This window comes from Colobus angolensis, unplaced genomic scaffold (genome assembly GCF_000951035.1).
Source record: "Colobus angolensis palliatus isolate OR3802 unplaced genomic scaffold, Cang.pa_1.0 Scaffold2, whole genome shotgun sequence".
NCBI classification, from domain to species: domain Eukaryota; kingdom Metazoa; phylum Chordata; class Mammalia; order Primates; family Cercopithecidae; genus Colobus; species Colobus angolensis.
This window is the reverse complement of record NW_012115154.1, coordinates 26700960-26717705: the sequence shown is the minus strand read 5'-3', so window position 1 is coordinate 26717705 and position 16746 is coordinate 26700960. Positions and strand designations below refer to the sequence as shown.

Below are 16746 nucleotides of genomic sequence, written 5' to 3'. Positions count from 1 at the left end.
GGGTCGGCATCTGGAAGATCCCACCGCTCTGCAAGTCAGCACTTTCCCCATGAGCAGTGGGAGGTTTGCCGAAAGTTTTGAGTGTCTGGGGCAGGTGCATCAGGGCTGTGCATCTCCTGCCTGCTGCGCCGTCCAGAGGGATGTGATACTTTTCTCCCACCGGCCTGGGCTGATCAGCAGTACTTCAGCTTGGCGCTCATCTCCAGGTGGAGCTGGAGGCCACTGGGGCTAGCAGGCTGGCCTGGTCCACTTTCCTCCCACCTGGCTTCTGAGCGGGAAGCCAGCACTGGGTGTCTTGGGCCCGTGTGTCCTCACTCAGTCTCATTCTACGTCCCTGCTGCCTCTCCCCTTTCCTGCTGCATTCTCCATTGCCTTACATTCCTGACCTGCTCTGTAGACCAGAACCTTGATTGCTGACTCTCAGAACTTCATGGATGCCAACCCACCTGGGGCCTGGGAGCCCAAGGGGGATCTTCAGGGGGGTTCATAGGAGAGAAGGAGCCTCTGACTATATGATGCGGCCTCTGAGGCCAGCCGTGCCTCACAAAAGGGATGTTCTACAGCAGAGACAGTCTTTGGTCTCACTGCCTGGGGCTGGCTTGCATTCGCTGCTCAGGACTAATGAGAGGCCCGTCCGTGGCCCTCACTTATGTGCCCAGCACCTTTCCCACCAGGGGGACCCCCAACAGCCCACAGAATCAGTGCCGGCCCACCGGCCACCTGGCTGAGCTCAGAGCCGCCACCTGGCCCAAACCAGCCAGGTGTGTGGGTCCTGTCTTTGGAGGAAGGTCATTGTTTTGAAAATCATGATTTTAAAATTAAATGTGATATTTTCTGCAGGAAAGCCTAGAGGAAGCCTTGTGTTTTTCAGGCTGCAGAGGCCATTAAGAGACACCTCCTGGGATCGTCGAGATGTCCACACAAACGTCATGGGTGAAAGATGGCAGCACAGTGGTGGCCTTTATTCTGTGTCTGTGGAAACTCCAGCCAGGAAAAGGCTCAGAGTGCTAGGAGGCTTCAGGCTGGAGAGAGCGCTATGCAATGTTGCCTCACTAATTATCTGGGTTTACAGCACATTCTGGCCTTAAAGGAGGAGGCGGCAGCATTTTCAAAGACTCAGAAAGACTCCCTGTCCCCCAATTGCTCCCTTGCCAATGCCTGAAATTCTTTGTTAGCAACGTATTGCTCCAATCTCAGCATGGCTGTCTCTCCTGGGTCTCCTTTTACCAGTGCAGTGATTCTGAGAAAACACAGTGGCTGGAGCTTCTGCTGAACAGTTTAATCAGCTCCCCATTATTTCTGCACTAGGAGGAGCCTGGGTCCCAGCTGGCACTTGGGGTACAACCAGCCAGGTAGGGTGAGTGGGAGTCCCCTACCCTCTGAGGGGCAGACAGTGTGGGCTCCAGATGATGGGCTTATGTTCCAAGAGAAGACAGAAGCCTTAAGTTTTGTTTGAAATCCTCTGAATTTTATATATTGGTAACTGATTCTTAACTCAAATTCCAAACTCCCTGCCAGCCCCGATAAGAACTTCCTGGACTGCAGGAAATGCAGGAGGTTCTTTCTGAGAGAGCAGCACCAGGAAAGGCGCCTGACTCACAGCTTGGAGCACTGTGACACGCTGCCACACGCCACCACACGCTGTCACACACGACCAGACGCGGCCACACGCCACCACACGCTAGAACACGGAACCTTCACGGGTGCAGCCCAGGCTGGGGGATAAGGAGGGCTCGTGTGAAAAATTGTTTTCCTCCTGCTGAAGGACGAGGAGCCAGCCAGGGGAAGAGAGTTCCAGAAGCAGGGGCAGCCTGTGGGGCCCTTGGCAACGGAAAGCCTGTCCTGCCGGATGGTGTCTCAGAAGCCCATCCTAGTGGGGAGCATGGGGAGGCTCTGGTCAGGCTGAGCTCTTCCTCCATGGACGATGAAGCCTGCATGGCTCAGGCAGAGGCGAGAGGTCCCCTGGGCTCCTCTGGGTGGGCTGCAAGCTTGGGCCAGACCCCCGGCTGGGCCTTGGAGATTTTCAGGGTGAGCTGGGCTCTGAGCTGCAGGACAGCATCTGTCATGCGAGAACTGGGGTGGGGCGGGGACAGAGCAGGTGGGTGTGGGGCAGAGGAGGAGGCAGAGACCTGCCCAAAGAGGGGCAGGCCTGGGGGTGCTGAGGCAGGGCCCCTCAGCCACCAGGAGGAGGCTGGGCGGGTGTCACTGGGCAGCGGGCTCCTGAGAGTGGGAGAGACGTGCTGCGATTTCGATGCTGAGAGAGGAAGATGAGGAGAGGGCAGCCTGCCCAGGCGTCCTGTTTGGTTTGAGTCCTGACAGTAAGCCAGAGCGTCACAGCCCGAGACAGAGCTGTAGTCTGCACCACGACGCTGCTGAGAAAGTGAGTAGTTTCTAGCGCTTTCTCTTAATTGGGATAGAAAAAATAACTAGTTAGATTCTTAGGTACAAGCCTCATACCAAGGACTGTACTGTGTTAATTTGTCTGGTAAGAATCCCAGACTGGAGGAACCGTGGCCCCCGTATCCACCACCTGCTCCCACCGCGCCAGACGAGTCATTCTTGAAGATACACTGGGGCCAGGCCCGTGACTGGAATCCCCACTGGCAGCGTTCAGTCCCTGGGGTGTGCAAATGTCTGAAATACCAGAAAAATTGGCATCACCTGAATAGAAATTTACACTACAAAATACACTGATATTAAGTACCGTTTGATGAGTTTGAACAACATATTCAACCACATGACCCGTGCTCCAGTCGAGCTAGGGAACATTTCTGCCACGCCAGGAAGCACCCGCCCGCCCCTTCCCACGCGAAGCACAGTATTCAGGTTTCTGTCGCCATGAGGTGGCTCTGTCTGTCCTCACCAGTACGCACCCTGGTGTCTGCTTCCCTCACCCAGCACACTGCTGTTAAGATTCACCCATTTGTTGCACGCATTGGTAATTCGTTTCTTTTCATTATAGAGCAATATTCCATTTTTTTAATACACCACAGATGGCTTATCCCTGGTCTTGCTTTTGATTTAATATTTAAGCGAGGGACAGCTCTAAGACTTCACTTTGCTCTTCATACCTGAATAGGTGTCTTCGTCCTGGGGAACTGAGAGGTAGTTCTGCACAGCACTGAGGGTTACTATTCCAACGACACACCTGGGTGCCGGAGAAATAATGGGGCGTAGGCTTGGAGGCCCACTGTGACTGGAGGACATCGCGGCGTGCTGGCTCGCAGGGGCTAGAATTAGTCTGTGGTCATTGTCCCGGATTCCCTGACACCCTTCACGCCAGCCTTCCCAGGCCCAGGCTCTCTGGCAAATGGCCACAGACCCTTTGGGAATGGGAAGGGAGTTAAAAGAGCATGTGCTGCTGAAATGATCTGTATCCTTCCTGAAGCCCCAGGCTCTGTGTGTTGGGTGATTCCTTAGGAAACGGGTAAGAAGCTGTAACTTCACTGTTAGGCCTAAGTGAGACCTCACGTGCTCGGCTGGCGTTGTTCTGGTTATACTGACCAGGTAAGAATGTGTAGACTGCCTGGCTCTTTAGGTCCTCGGCCCTGGGGCTGGTGAGTCACCGGTGGAGGCTCCTGTGGGTCCTCTTGGTTGTCAGCTGGCAGTGCTCTCGTTGTGTCAGTGGTTAGTGGTGATGCCTGATCTCTGCGCTCCGGGGTCTTTCTGTCCTTGTTGAAGCAGGTACCGTTTCTTCAGTGTTGGCAGCACCTGCTGCCCATGGGGAGTGAGCACTGGGACACCTGCTGGGATGGCTATCTCCTCACTGCTTTATTTCCCCAAGTTTTACAGCGGAAGCATCTTCTGGGTACCCATGACACATCACCCCGAATGCCCGCTTTCCCACTGCCATCCCAGCGAGGCCCAGACCTTGTGGGCTAAGAGAGACCTGCTGCCTGAGTCCCAGCAGACTCCTGGCCTAGGACTTTGTGGGTGTCATCCAAGGGTGGAGTTGGGAGAGGTTAGTTGAACACCAGTAAATAATGCCCGTAAGTGAATGTGATTTCCTCCGTCTTACACATTTGGCATTAGGAACATGCCTTGGAATATGGTAGCTGCTGTCAATATGACGTTTTCAGTGCAGAACAGGTCTGCAGGACCCGGGCTGTCTGGGCCCCTGTGTTGGCTCTCCCACTCAGTAGTGATGTGGCTATGGGCAGGTTTGTGAAGTGGAAATAATGGCACATCCTCCTTGGATTGCTGCAAATAGTAAGTGAATTAATGCCTGAGTAAACCTTTCAGAACAGTGTCTGCACAGAGGGGTGGGGTAGAGATACCAGCTCCGATTCTCACTTTGTGGTTGTTCATACTGCATTTTCATTAGTAATTCCTGGGGTGCACGAAAGCCACCACTTTTTGCATGTGTGTTTTGTAATTGAACCTTTACGGGATGTGTGTACCAAGTTGAGAACCATATTGTCATCCAGTATGAACACTGGGGACCCTGCTACCTACCGATGGATCGGGAAGCATTTCGGTGTGTTAGCAACTGAAGTGTCCAAGTGTCTGCATGCTGGCTGAGGTTGTTTCTTGTAGATACTGTTTTGCAGGTATCTGAAGAGTTTCTGTTGGAAAGCTAGCTAAATATTCTTCAATAATGGAGTACAGAATTTAAACACAGCCTGTCTGTACTAGGGAATATTATGTAGCCTTTACCTGAAATGAGGCAAGCATACCTATCTCTAAGTCATATGCAAAGTAAAAGTTTTGAAAAAGCAAAACAGTACAAAGAGTATGATGTCACTTATTTAAAAAATGACATTTGAGCATAAGTAACATATGTGTTTGGGTACAACTGCTGATGGTTCTCACTTCTGGGAGAGGACTGGGAAGTGGGGATGCAAGTAAAGGAACTCTTACATTTTCCTCTGTGTATTTCTGTACAGACTGAATATTTTCCAAATGGGAATGCAGTAGTAGTATTTGTATAATAAAGAAGAATTGAGCATTTAATTCAAGAAACAAAAAATAGAAAACTAAAAAGGGAACAAATGAGTAAATATGTGAGGATACATTTATGAATTTAAAAAAACTCCCAAAGATATGATAAAATAAATGAATAAAACAACTAGAAAACTTCTAGAAAGTCTGGCAGAGAAAAGAAAAATAACACAGGTAATTAACATCTGACAGGAGGGAGGGAATGTGCTCCAATACAGAGGAGAAGCAACACGAGAGAATCGCCAGGAAGAATCAGAGGGAGTTTGCGCTAGCCAGTGTTGAAAAGTGTATTAAAAAGCTACAGTATGGAAGTGGTTAGGAATAGGCAAATAGGCCGACGGAAGAGAACGAGAAGCACAGAGTACACACACTTACGTGGGACATTTTGTATAATGAAGAGCCACCCCAAATAAATGGGGAATGACAGATTTTCACTAAGAAAAGTTAGTTCTCTACCTTATGTAATGCATAAAAGAAATATTCCAGATGGAATACAAATCTACATGTAAAACTAAAACCATTTAAATATCAAAAGATAATGATTTGAGAAGTAAAGAGTTTGGAAGTTATAACTGCTGTCCCCACAACAAGAAAAAAACTGAGCAAATGGAAAATCAGCAACTCTTCTCAGATCCATCAGAGAAATGAGGTCATGGGGCAAACTGCTACCCTGAAAACTGGAGAGAGAGGTGAATGCACAGAATCAGAACTTACCTGAGAAGCCAGGAGCAGAAGCTGCTGCTGGAGCCAGTACTGTCAGGACACTCACAGGCCAACTGACATGTAATTAGCACAGAAATGAGAAGCCAGGCATGGTGTGCACCTGTAGTCACAGCTGCTTGGGAGGCAAGGGCAGAAGGATCTCTTGAGCCCAGGAGTCTGAGGCTGCAGTTACTATTTTCAATTACTAAAGCAGTGTTTTAAAAGTATAATCCCCACTTCTGGAAAATGATGGTGTAATTGGTATACATTGTTTTTGGGCAGTATTAAACTGGTTTACATTAGTACATCATGACACTGAAATACGTATTGATACATATCCGTTGTCATAAAAATGTTCCTTCCTGGCCGGGCGCGGTGGCTCAAGCCTGTAATCCCAGCACTTTGGGAGGCCGAGACGGGTGGATCATGAGGTCAGGAGATCGAGACCATCCTGAGCTACACGGTGAAACCCCGTCTCTACTAAAAAATACAAAAAACTAGCCGGGCGAGATGGCGGGCGCCTGTAGTCCCAGCTACTCGGGAGGCTGAGGCAGGAGAATGGCGTAAACCCGGGAGGCGGAGCTTGCAGTGAGCCGAGATCGCGCCACTGCACTCCAGCCTGGGCGACAGAGCTAGACTCTGTCTCCAAAAAAAAAAAAATGTTCCTTCCTATTAATTGAAGAATCTCAGTTTAGAGTATTTTGTCTAAAGAAGATAAACATGTTTTAATGTTGCGATCACCTGAGTGTAATTTCAGGGTTTGGGGTTCTGGGAGCGTTGGGATGGCTTGAAGCCAGGCTGAAGTTCACATGGGGCAGCTTTGCAGGGACTGTTCCACCCCTGCCCTCGAGAACTCCAGACTCCAACTCCTTCGTTCCCCACATGCAGCCTCTCAGGGTCACCGTCAAGGCCAGGAAACACCACCTTGAACAAAAGTGGTGCCAACATCGACTTCCCTCCCTGGATATTTCATCTTCTCCTGAGTCTTAGAGTGATCTTTAAGTATCTTGTAAGCTTTTAAAACTTTTAGGACGATTGGCTTCTCCCCCATATGAATTTTAGTTTACCAAGTTCTAGAAATCCCATGCAATTTTGATTGAGATTATATTAAATTTATAACTAATGAGGGAGAAGAGGATGGTTTTTACATTAACTTCCCAGCCATAAGCATGGCATCTCTTTAATTAGTTTTTTTAAAAAGATGTGCTTCGGCCGGGCGCGGTGGCTCACACCTGTAATCCCGGCACTTTGGGAGGCCGAGGCAGGTAGATCACGAGGTCAGGAGATAGAGACCATCCTGGCTAACATGGTGAAACCCCGTCTGTACTAAAAATACAAAAAATTAGGTGTGTGAGGTTGCGGGCACCTGTAGTCCCAGCTACTGGGGAGGCCGAGGCAGGAGAATGGCATGAACCCGGGAGGCAGAGCTTGCAGTGAGCCAAGATCGTGCCACTGCACTCCAGCCTGGGCGACAGAGTGAGACTCCATCTTGAAAAAGTAAAATAAAATAAAATAAAACATTTCAACTTAGCAAAAGGTGAAAAATTATCACAACAAATTTCTGTTAAATGCTATATCAAATATAAATAATAGGCTGGTGCAGTGGCACTTGCCTATAATCCCAGCACTGTGGGAGGCCAGGATGGGCAGATTGCTGGAGCTCGGGAGTTACCAGCCTGGGCCACATGGGGAAACCCCATCTCTAAAAACATACAAAAATTAGCTGGATGTCGTAGCACATGCCTGTAGTCCCAGCTACTCGGGAGGCTCTCACATCAGGCCATGTTCCAGCCACAGGTTGTTGCCTCCAACCCACTGAGAGCAGAGCTGTCTGGAGAGCTGACGGGAAGCTCCATGGTGTTTGCCCCTGGTCTAGGGAAGAGCCTGCTTCCAGGCAGGCTGGACGTTCTCCTCCCAGGCTTAGTGGCTTGTGGGTATAGGAGGCATGGAGTGAACTGGGCAGTGGCCGGCCCCCTGGGGAAGCACAGATGTTGGCGTGAATAGCCAGGAGTGGGGCCAGCTCCCAAGACTCTGGCTTGGTTTTTCTGTTGCTTTGCCGGGAGACCTGTAATCATCTCAAACATTCAGAGAAAGTCCCATAGAATAAGAATGTCTTCCAGCAGATTCACTAACCAGTTTGCCGGGAGAGTATGACTTTTGCTAAGTTGCAGTGCTGGTGAGGTGAGATGATCACATGTTGCTTCTCCGTCCCTCTGCCTCAGTAAAAGAAGCAACAAAATGCCTCGGATGCCAGACACCTCTGCGCCCACACCCTGAATAATAGCCAGTCACCTCCCTGGTGAGTGGGCTGGCTGCCCTCCCAGCTAGGGTTAGGAGGCCTCAGACGTGCTGGCTTCAGGCAATAGAATCCACAAATGGAGAATTCGGTGAATTGGGATGGCAAGAATGGGACCCTGAACTCTGGAGTGAGACCGAGTGGATTTGAACCCTGAACCCACCACTTAGCTGGCTGTGGGGGTCTTGGGAAGATGATTTAGACCTTCTCAGCCTTGGTCTCCTCATGTGTGGAATGCGAATGAGAATGGCACCTAACTATTGTCGTAATCACTGGCACCTAATCAGTGCTTTAGGGAGTTAGATTTTTTTGTTATGATCAATGGCTAACCTGTTTATTAATAACAGTAAGACTGAGACCTGCCGACTTACACAGGTCACCAAGTCTCTCAATGCAGGTGACTGAAAGGGGCTGGCAACTGGGCCCACAAAGACTTTACTGGAAGGTAGGGAGTCCCCAGTCAGGAAAAGATGCAGATACAGACCTGAGCATGGGACCCAGGCCTCGGCACTCATTGGCAGTGATGCGGTTTGGATCAGTGTCCCCACCCAAATCATGTTGAATTAACAATCCCCACTGTTGGAGGTGGGACCTGGTGGGAAGGGACTGGATCGCGGGGGTGATTTCTGATGGTTTAACACCATCCCCTTGGTGTGGGCGTGGCGGCAGTGAGTTCTTGTGAGATCTGGTTGTTTTAAAGTGTGTGGCACCTCCCCTGTCTCTCTTTTCCTCCTGCTCCAGCCAGGTAAGACGTGCCTGCTCCCCCTTCATCTCCCGCCACGATTATAAGTTTCCTGAGGCCTCCTCAGAAGCAGAGGCCACTTTGCTTCCTGTATAGCCTGAGGAACTGTTGGCCAATTAAACTTCTTTTCTTTGTAAATTACCCAGTCTCAGGTATTTCTTTATAGTAGTGTGAGAACGAACTGATACAGGCAGGCTTGGGTGCTGCTGCAGGCCTGAGGCAGCTCTGGTCATCTCCTCCTGTGTCACTCCACGCATGACTCACATCCTAGGGTGAGAGCATCTGCTGGCCTGTGTATGCCATGAGCCTTTACCAGGTGGCCTGTCCTGAGGGACAAGGGTTCAAGGGCAGAAGTCCCACAGATAAAAATGGAAGTGCTGTTTGCCCTCAGTGGGAAAGGGGGTGTGCAGACAGAGGCATCACCACCACTGACACCTCCATCACCACCAGCTCCACCTCTGTTACCACAACTTCACCACTATCACCATAACCACCATCACCACCTCTACCACCTCCACCACCACCACAGCACCTCTACCATCACCAGCTTTACCATCACTAACAGCTCTACCTCCACCACCACCACCAGCTTCATCACCACTAACACCCCCACCACCACCATCACCACCTCCACCACCACCAGCTTTACCACCACTAACACCTCCACCACCACCATCACTACCACCACCACCACAGCCACCTCCACCACCAACAGCGTCACCACCACTAACACCTCCACCTCCATCATCACCAGCTCCACCTCCACCACCATGACCACCACTATCACCATCTCTACCACCACTAGCTTCACCACCACTAACACCTCCACCTCCACCCCCACCACTGTATTAGTCCATTCTTGCACAGCCATAAACCACCACCACCAGCTTTGCCATCACTAACAGCTCCACCTCCACCACTACCACCAGCTTCATCACCACTAATACCCCTACCACCACCATCACCACCTCCACCACCACCACCATAACAATATTCCCCACTTCCCTGAGACTGAGTAATTTATAAAGAAAAGAGGTTTAATTGGCTGATGGTTCTGTAGGCTGTACAGGAAATATGGCTGGAGAGGCCTCAGGAAATTTACAATTGTGGTGGAAGGTGAAGGGAGAGCAGGCACATCTTACATGGCCAGAGCAGGAGGAAGAGAGAGAGAAGCAGGAGGTGCTACACGCTTTTAACCAGATCTCGTGAGAACTCTACCATGAGAACCGCACCAAAGGGGGAAATCTACCCCCATGATTCAATTACCTCCCACCAGGCCCCACCTCCAACACGGGATTTCAATTCCACATGAGATTTGGGTGGGGACACACATCCAAACCATATCAACCACCGTGACCCCTTCCATCACCACCAGCTCCACCACTGCCACCATGACCATCTCTGTCACCACCAGCTTCACCACCATTACCATCACCACCTTTAACATCATCTCTACCACTGCTCTCCAGCACCACCACAATAACCACTACCGTCACCATATCAGTCACCACTTTCCTCAACAACACATCCACTGTCAAAATCACCACCACTTTTCCCATCACCGTCAGTACCACCATCAGGATTACTGTCAATATCAATATCAGTACCACCACCACAACAATCACCACCTTCATCAACACATCCACCATCGAAATCACCATCGTCTCTACCATCGTCACCACCAGCATCATCAGCAATACTGCCAATGTCAATACCACCACCATCACAATCACCATCGCCACTATCACTGTCGCCATCTCTGACCACCTTCAGCAGCACCACAATAATCACAGCTAACACTGCCAATTTCAATACCACCACCACGACCTCCAGCATCACCTTTTCTACCACCACCAATGCCATATATAGTCACCATGATTACCACCATCACCCCAACCACCACTATTGCCACCCCCATCACTGCCACCATGATCACCATCAACACTGACACCCTCAACATCAACACCACTGTAACAATCACTCCTGCCATCACCTCCACTTCCACCACCATCACTACCAACACCAACACTAACACCACCCAAGATGGACAATCCAGACTTCCTCTCCCCTTTTTGTTGTCTGCTGACTGGCAAAATATTGATAATCTAGTAACGTGCTAAGGCCAATTCTTCAGACATTTGGGGTCCAGGAGCAATATTTTTAAAACCACCTTTGCAAAGATTGTAACAGACAATTATTACAGTGAAAGAGATTTGACCTAACTGACTGCATCTTGCTTCTAACCTCCAAGCTGTCCTTGTTCATTCCTGGCCATAGGCCAGATTAACTCTGGGAGGAACTTAGTTTATGGTTTAGCTTTGAAACAGAGATGATAACAGTCCTTTCCCAAAACAAACCCCCTTCCTGCCTGGGGACTAACACATTAGCCACAAGATTAGAATTATGATTTAGGAATCATGCAGCTGGAGGCTGCGAGATTCTACACCTCCCCACATTGCTCCTGGGAATAACATCACTGCTGTAAAACCTAGGATCAGTGCTTGAGATATTGCAGACCCTGCATTCTGATGTACCAGCTGACACCGCCCAGCGTGGTATTTGGCTCAGCCAGTTCTGCGATCCCCCCCAGGAACAGAAGACAGCAAGAAAAACCCACTTCGACCCCCTCTGATTCCATCTCCAACCCGACCAATCAACACTCCCCACTTCCCGAGCCCCTGCTCACCGAATTATCCTTTTACAATCTCCGATCCTCGAGTTTTCAGGGAGACTGATTTGAGTAATAAAACTCCAGTCTTCGCACAGCCAGCTCTGCATAAATTACTCTTTCTCTACTGCAATTACCCTGTCTTGATAATTTGGCAGTGGGCAAGGTGAACCCGTTGGGCTGTTCTATTTTGGGGGGTGCAGCTTCCTGTTTCCCACCCTGCAACTGCACGCTGGAGTCAGTGACACTTGGTACCGAACAGAAGTGTCACCCTTTTGGGGCAGGACGTTTCTTGCAGGGAGGAGTTGTCCACAACAGGACAAGCCACCAAAGAGTGATGGGCCATTTCCTGACTCCCCTCCCTAAGCAGAGGGAAGCTTTGTGGGGCCCTCTTCTCAGAAGCGGCAGGGGTGGGCGCGACTTGCTCTTCTCCTGTAGACTGGGCGCAGTCAATATCATAAGCAGAAAACTGAGCTACTGTCTCCACGGGCTGACATCCACTTTCCATCACACAGACTGGGATTAGGTGACTCACCGCACTTGCCATTCAACTACACCTGGGTGTGTTTAAATGGTGAAAAATGGCCAATTAAAAGTGGCCAATCTGGCAGTTTTGACTAGTCTAATAAATCATTCAAATTTCATCATGGTTGGCCAGAATTACTATGCCATTTAGCACGATCACGGAGCTGGTGCCATGTTCACGATCCCGGAGCTGGTGCGGGGTTCAGGATCATGGAGCTGGTGCCGCGTTCACGATCACGGAGCTGGTGCGCCACAGGACTGGAATTTGAGCCCTGACCTGTGTACTCCTCTGGTACGCACCACTGTTGTCCCACTCAACTGGACTCCTCCGGCAGATGGGATGTCCTTGAAGGAATATGTGTGAGTCAGGAACTGTTTGAGACAGGCCTTTCGACCGTGAAAATCTTGGAAGAGTTATTCCTTGACCTGTGATTACAAATGTGAGGGATATGTTATTACTGCATGGAAACTACAAGGTTGCACTGTGTACAGACCGTGGCATGCTATGGGCATACAGCATGCATATCAGCAAGTGTGACAATGAGGGGTTAATTTTATAAGTAGGAAGGCACAAAGCATAAATATATGTAGGAGACATTCCCACTAAAGGGCTCAGAGAATATAAGAGCATGTTTGAAAAAAACCATGTGGCACAAGGTTCACGTATGTGCCTTGTACAGCATTCAAACGTGTTCTTACACAGACAGACACAGACACGCCTCTGCACCTGTTGGGTCAAGCACTAAGAATCTAATGGTGACCACCTGTCTGGCCAGCATGGTCTTCCTTTTGGATTGGAAGTCTGGACCATATCAGATGGAGTTCTGGAACCAGCCTTGGTTTGCTGAACAGCATTTTTATTCCTCTCTCTACCCTTTGCATTTCCGTTCCTTGAGTTTCCTTTTTTTTTGGGGATGGAGTCTTGCTCTGTCACCTAGGCTGGAGTGCAGTGGTATGATCTCAGCTCACTGCAACCTCTGCCTCCTGGGTTCAAGCGATTCTCCTGCCTCAGCCTCCCAAGTACCTGGGATTATAGGTACCCCACCACACCTGGTTAATTTTCATATTTTAGTAGAGATGGGGTTTCACCATGTTGGCCAGGCTGGTCTTGAACTCCTGACCTCAAGTGATCTGCCCGCCTCGGCCTCCCAAATTGCCGGGATTACAGGCATGAGCCACTGTGCCCGGCCTCCTGGAGTTTATTTTATCCAAGGTTGACCTGCCCCCTCTCGGAACCTGGGTTAGTGAGTCTGGTGCTTGAGGAGGGAGCCGGCCACGCTGCGCTGCTGTCTTGCAGGCGCTGTGCTTCTCAAGGTGCTTTTTGTTGTGATTCCTCCAGTGCCTCTGGTTTTCACTTTCCTTTTCTTGCGGCTTGTTGTGTTTACCCTTGCTTTGACACAGTCAGCGTCCTAAAGTTCAGGGGCCTTGGGTTGAAACAGGACCTTGTTCAGGAAACTACCATTAAGCAAGCAGCAAGTCAAACAATGGAAGTACAGACAAGCCCTGGCCCCTCCCAAGATACACAGTCCTCCAGGATGTAGGCTCCAGACTCTGGGTCCTTCTCCACGCCCACTGTGCACGCCAAGGGATGCCGCGGTCTGACGGCCTCTGGGAATCGCAGGGCCTTGGTCTTGGGAGCAGCTCTCCTGCAGTATAAACTCAGTGACTCATTCAGGCGACAGACCTCTCCAGGTCGTCCTCGTTCAAGCAGAGCACTTGGTTCCTCAGACCCCCATCTGGACCAGAGAGACGGTGTTAAGGCCTCACAAAGTAGTTTTCACTGAAGAGAATCCCGTGTCCCACCCCTGTGCGTCCGAATCACCTCACGGACCCGTCATGAAGAGGCTCTCCCTCTGCGGGCTCCCTCTGACCTTTCCTTTTCCCCGTGGCTTCCGTCACTGACTCCATAGATGGCTCAGGACCTCCCAGGACGCCCCTGACCCTGAGCCATCTGGTGGTGCCACTCTTCCCAGCCTCCCGACACCCCCACACAGACTTCTCTCACCACGTGTGTTAGGCCATTCTCACATGGCTATAAAGAAATACCCAAGGCTGGGTAATTTGTAAGAAAAGAGGCTTGATTGGCTCATGGTTCTGTAGGCTCATGGTTCATAAGCACGCTTCCTTCCCTTCAGGGCTGACTATTACCTTAGAGGCTCCAACTGGATATTTGGAGACCTGACCTGCAGGATTATGTCTTATTCCTTGTATGTCAACATGTACAGCAGTATTTATTTCCTGACCGTGCTGAGTGTTGTGCGTTTCCTGGCAACTGTTCACCCCTTTCGGCTTCTGCATGTCACCAGCATCAGGAGTGCCTGGATCCTATGTGGGATCATATGGATCCTTACCATGGCTTCCTCAGTAATACTCCTCAACAATGGCTCTGAGCAGAAGGGCAGTGTCATATCATGCTTAGAGCTGAATGTCTACAAAATTACTAAGCTGCAGACCATGAACTATATTGCCTTGGTGGTGGGCTTCCTGCTGCCGTTTTTCACACTCAGCATCTGTTATCTGCTGGTCATTCGGGCTCTGTTAAAAGTGGAGGTCCCAGAATCGGGGCTGCGGGTTTCTCACAGGAAGGCACTGACCACCATCATCATCACCTTGATCATCTTCTTCTTGTGTTTCCTGCCCTATCACACACTGAGGACCCTCCACTTGGTAACATGGAAAGTGGGTATATGCGAAGACAGGCTGCATAAAGCTGTGGTTATCACACTGGCCTTGGCGGCAGCCAATACATGCTTCAGTCCTCTGCTCTATTACTTTGCTGGGGAGAATTTTAAGGACAGACTAAGGTCTGCACTCCGAAAAGGCCATCCATAGAAGGCAAAGACAAAGCATGGTTTCCCTGTTAGTGTGTGACTGAGAAAGGAAACAAAAGTATAAGGAGTTCTTAGATGAGAACTGTTCTTGTATCATTGTGTCCATCTTCATTCATGCATAGTCTCCAAATGACTTTGTATTTACATCACTCCCAACTGTTGATTCTTAATATTTAGTTGTATTATATTTAGCTGTACCGGAAGCATGGTGGCATCTGCTTCTGGGGAGGCCTCAGGGAGCTTCTGATCATGGCAGAAGGCAAAGGGAGAGCAGGCATGTCACATAGTGAGGATGGGAGAGACAGGAAGAGAGAGAGGGAGAGGGACAGAGGGACAGAGAGGGGGATGGAGGGAGAGAGAGAGCGGGAGAGGGGAAGAGACCGCGAGGGAGAGAGAAGGAGAGGCGGAGGGAGGGAGAGGGAGAGACTTAGGGAGAGGGAGAGACTTAGGGAGAGACACAGGGAGAGGTATCACACAGCTTTAAATGACCAGAACAGGAAGTCGGGGAGCTCACTCATCACCAAGGGGGTGGCCTAAGCTGTTCATGAGGGATCCTCCACCATGCTGCCATCGCCTCCCACCAGACCCCACCTCCAACTCCAACACTGGGGATTAAATTCAACAGGAGATTTGGGCAGGACAAATGTCCAAACTGTATCACTACCAAGCCCACATTTGGGGTGCGCCCTGTGGTTTGTGGGTGCTGTAGTTCAGTGAGGCGGACAGCCTTTTTCCTGGATGGATTTTGCTGGGGGGAGTCGCATTTGTTTTGAGGCAAGCGCTGCTGTGTTAAAAATTAGAGTCCAGCCGGGCGCGGTGGCTCAAGCCTGTAATCCCAGCACTTTGGGAGGCCGAGACGGGCGGATCACGAGGTCAGGAGATCGAGACCATCCTGGCTAACATGGTGAAACCCCGTCTCTACTAAAAATAGAAAAAAACTAGCCAGGCGAGGTGGCGGGCGCCTGTAGTCCCAGCTACTTGGGAGGCTGAGGCAGGAGAATGGCATAAACCCGGGAGGCGGAGCTTGCAGTGAGCTGAGATCCCGCCACTGCACTCCAGCCTGGGCGACAGAGCGAGACTCCGTCTCAAAAAAAAAAAAAAAAAAAAAAATTAGAGTCCAGGCTACTAAAAATAATGAGCCAGAAGCAGCCCCATCTATCCAGTCCCTGCTACCATCCTCCCAACTAGTGGCTGTTTTTGTAGGATCCGCAGGTTGACACATGGACCTGACTTTGCAGGAGGGAAGGGCGGCCTGGGAGCCACTGTGACCTCTGTGCTGCCGCATTCTGCGAGAGGGTGCTTTCTACCGGGAGGTGGTCCCCTGGGCGTCTGGGCGTGAAGGGTAAACTGACCACCCACCACGCACTCCGGGCACAGGTGACTGAAGGAGGGCTGTGACAAATAAAGGAGCTGCCTTCTTGAAGGATGGGAGGGTGAGCGGCCCCAGCAAGGAGATGATGGAGGTCTGAGGACAGAGGTGTCCGTGAGGAGGGGACTTAGGACAGTCAGCCCCAATATCCAACTCTGAATTGCAGATGGCTGGGCTACAATGGAACTCCCTCGCTGCCACCCCAATACCCATTCACGGTCCACAGGTGCCAGCCTTGCCCAGGCTGTTAAGGTACTTGGAAGGCATGGCTGTGGGAGCTGGGCAGGGAAGGAGAAAACCCACAGGGCGCCGAGCAGATGTCCTTGGAATGAGAACGTGCTGGGGAGGCACGCGGGAGGGCTCAGGCCTCTCTGTCCAAGGCAGAAGCAGGTGCGGAGGTTGGGGGCCCAGGTGGGGTCACCAGGACAGGGACCTGGCAGGGGGTGCCCCTGGGGTAGGGTGTGAGGGAAGTGGGCTGTGGAAAAGCGCAACGTGCCTCCCACCCAGAGGCCCCTACTGGCCCCCTTTGTCTCAGGACCTCTTGGAAGTGGCGCTGTCTCCTGAGGAGGACCCCGACGTCCCCCAGGACCTCGGGCGGGACGGCGGTGAGGAGACCGGGCCTGCAAGAGGCCTCACCCTGCTCTGCCCCAGAGCCCGCCTGGCCCCAGCCCA

General features: G+C 50.9%; 1 protein-coding gene across 1 annotated transcript; it reads left to right on the top strand.

Moving 5' to 3' along the window:
- Positions 1-621: 621 nt before the first annotated feature.
- LOC105511482 (cysteinyl leukotriene receptor 2-like) lies at positions 622-14761 on the top strand. Its single transcript, XM_011941602.1, has 4 exons — positions 622-761; positions 1519-1703; positions 1766-2098; positions 13991-14761. Exons 1-4 carry the CDS (start codon positions 622-624, stop codon positions 14704-14706), a joined length of 1374 nt encoding a protein of 457 aa, XP_011796992.1. The 3' UTR covers positions 14707-14761.
- The last annotated feature ends 1985 nt before the right edge of the window (positions 14762-16746 follow it).

Excerpts from the sequence above, each read along its gene's own strand:
- LOC105511482 (XM_011941602.1), top strand. The coding sequence starts at position 622 with ATGAGAGGCCCGTCCGTGGCCCTCACTTATGTGCCCAGCACCTTTCCC. Across the intron at positions 762-1,518 it reads ACCTGGCCCAAACCAGCCAG|CCCCGATAAGAACTTCCTGG; the intron begins GTGTGTGGGTCC and ends ACTCCCTGCCAG. Across the intron at positions 2,099-13,990 it reads GTGGGGCGGGGACAGAGCAG|CACGCTTCCTTCCCTTCAGG; the intron begins GTGGGTGTGGGG and ends ATGGTTCATAAG.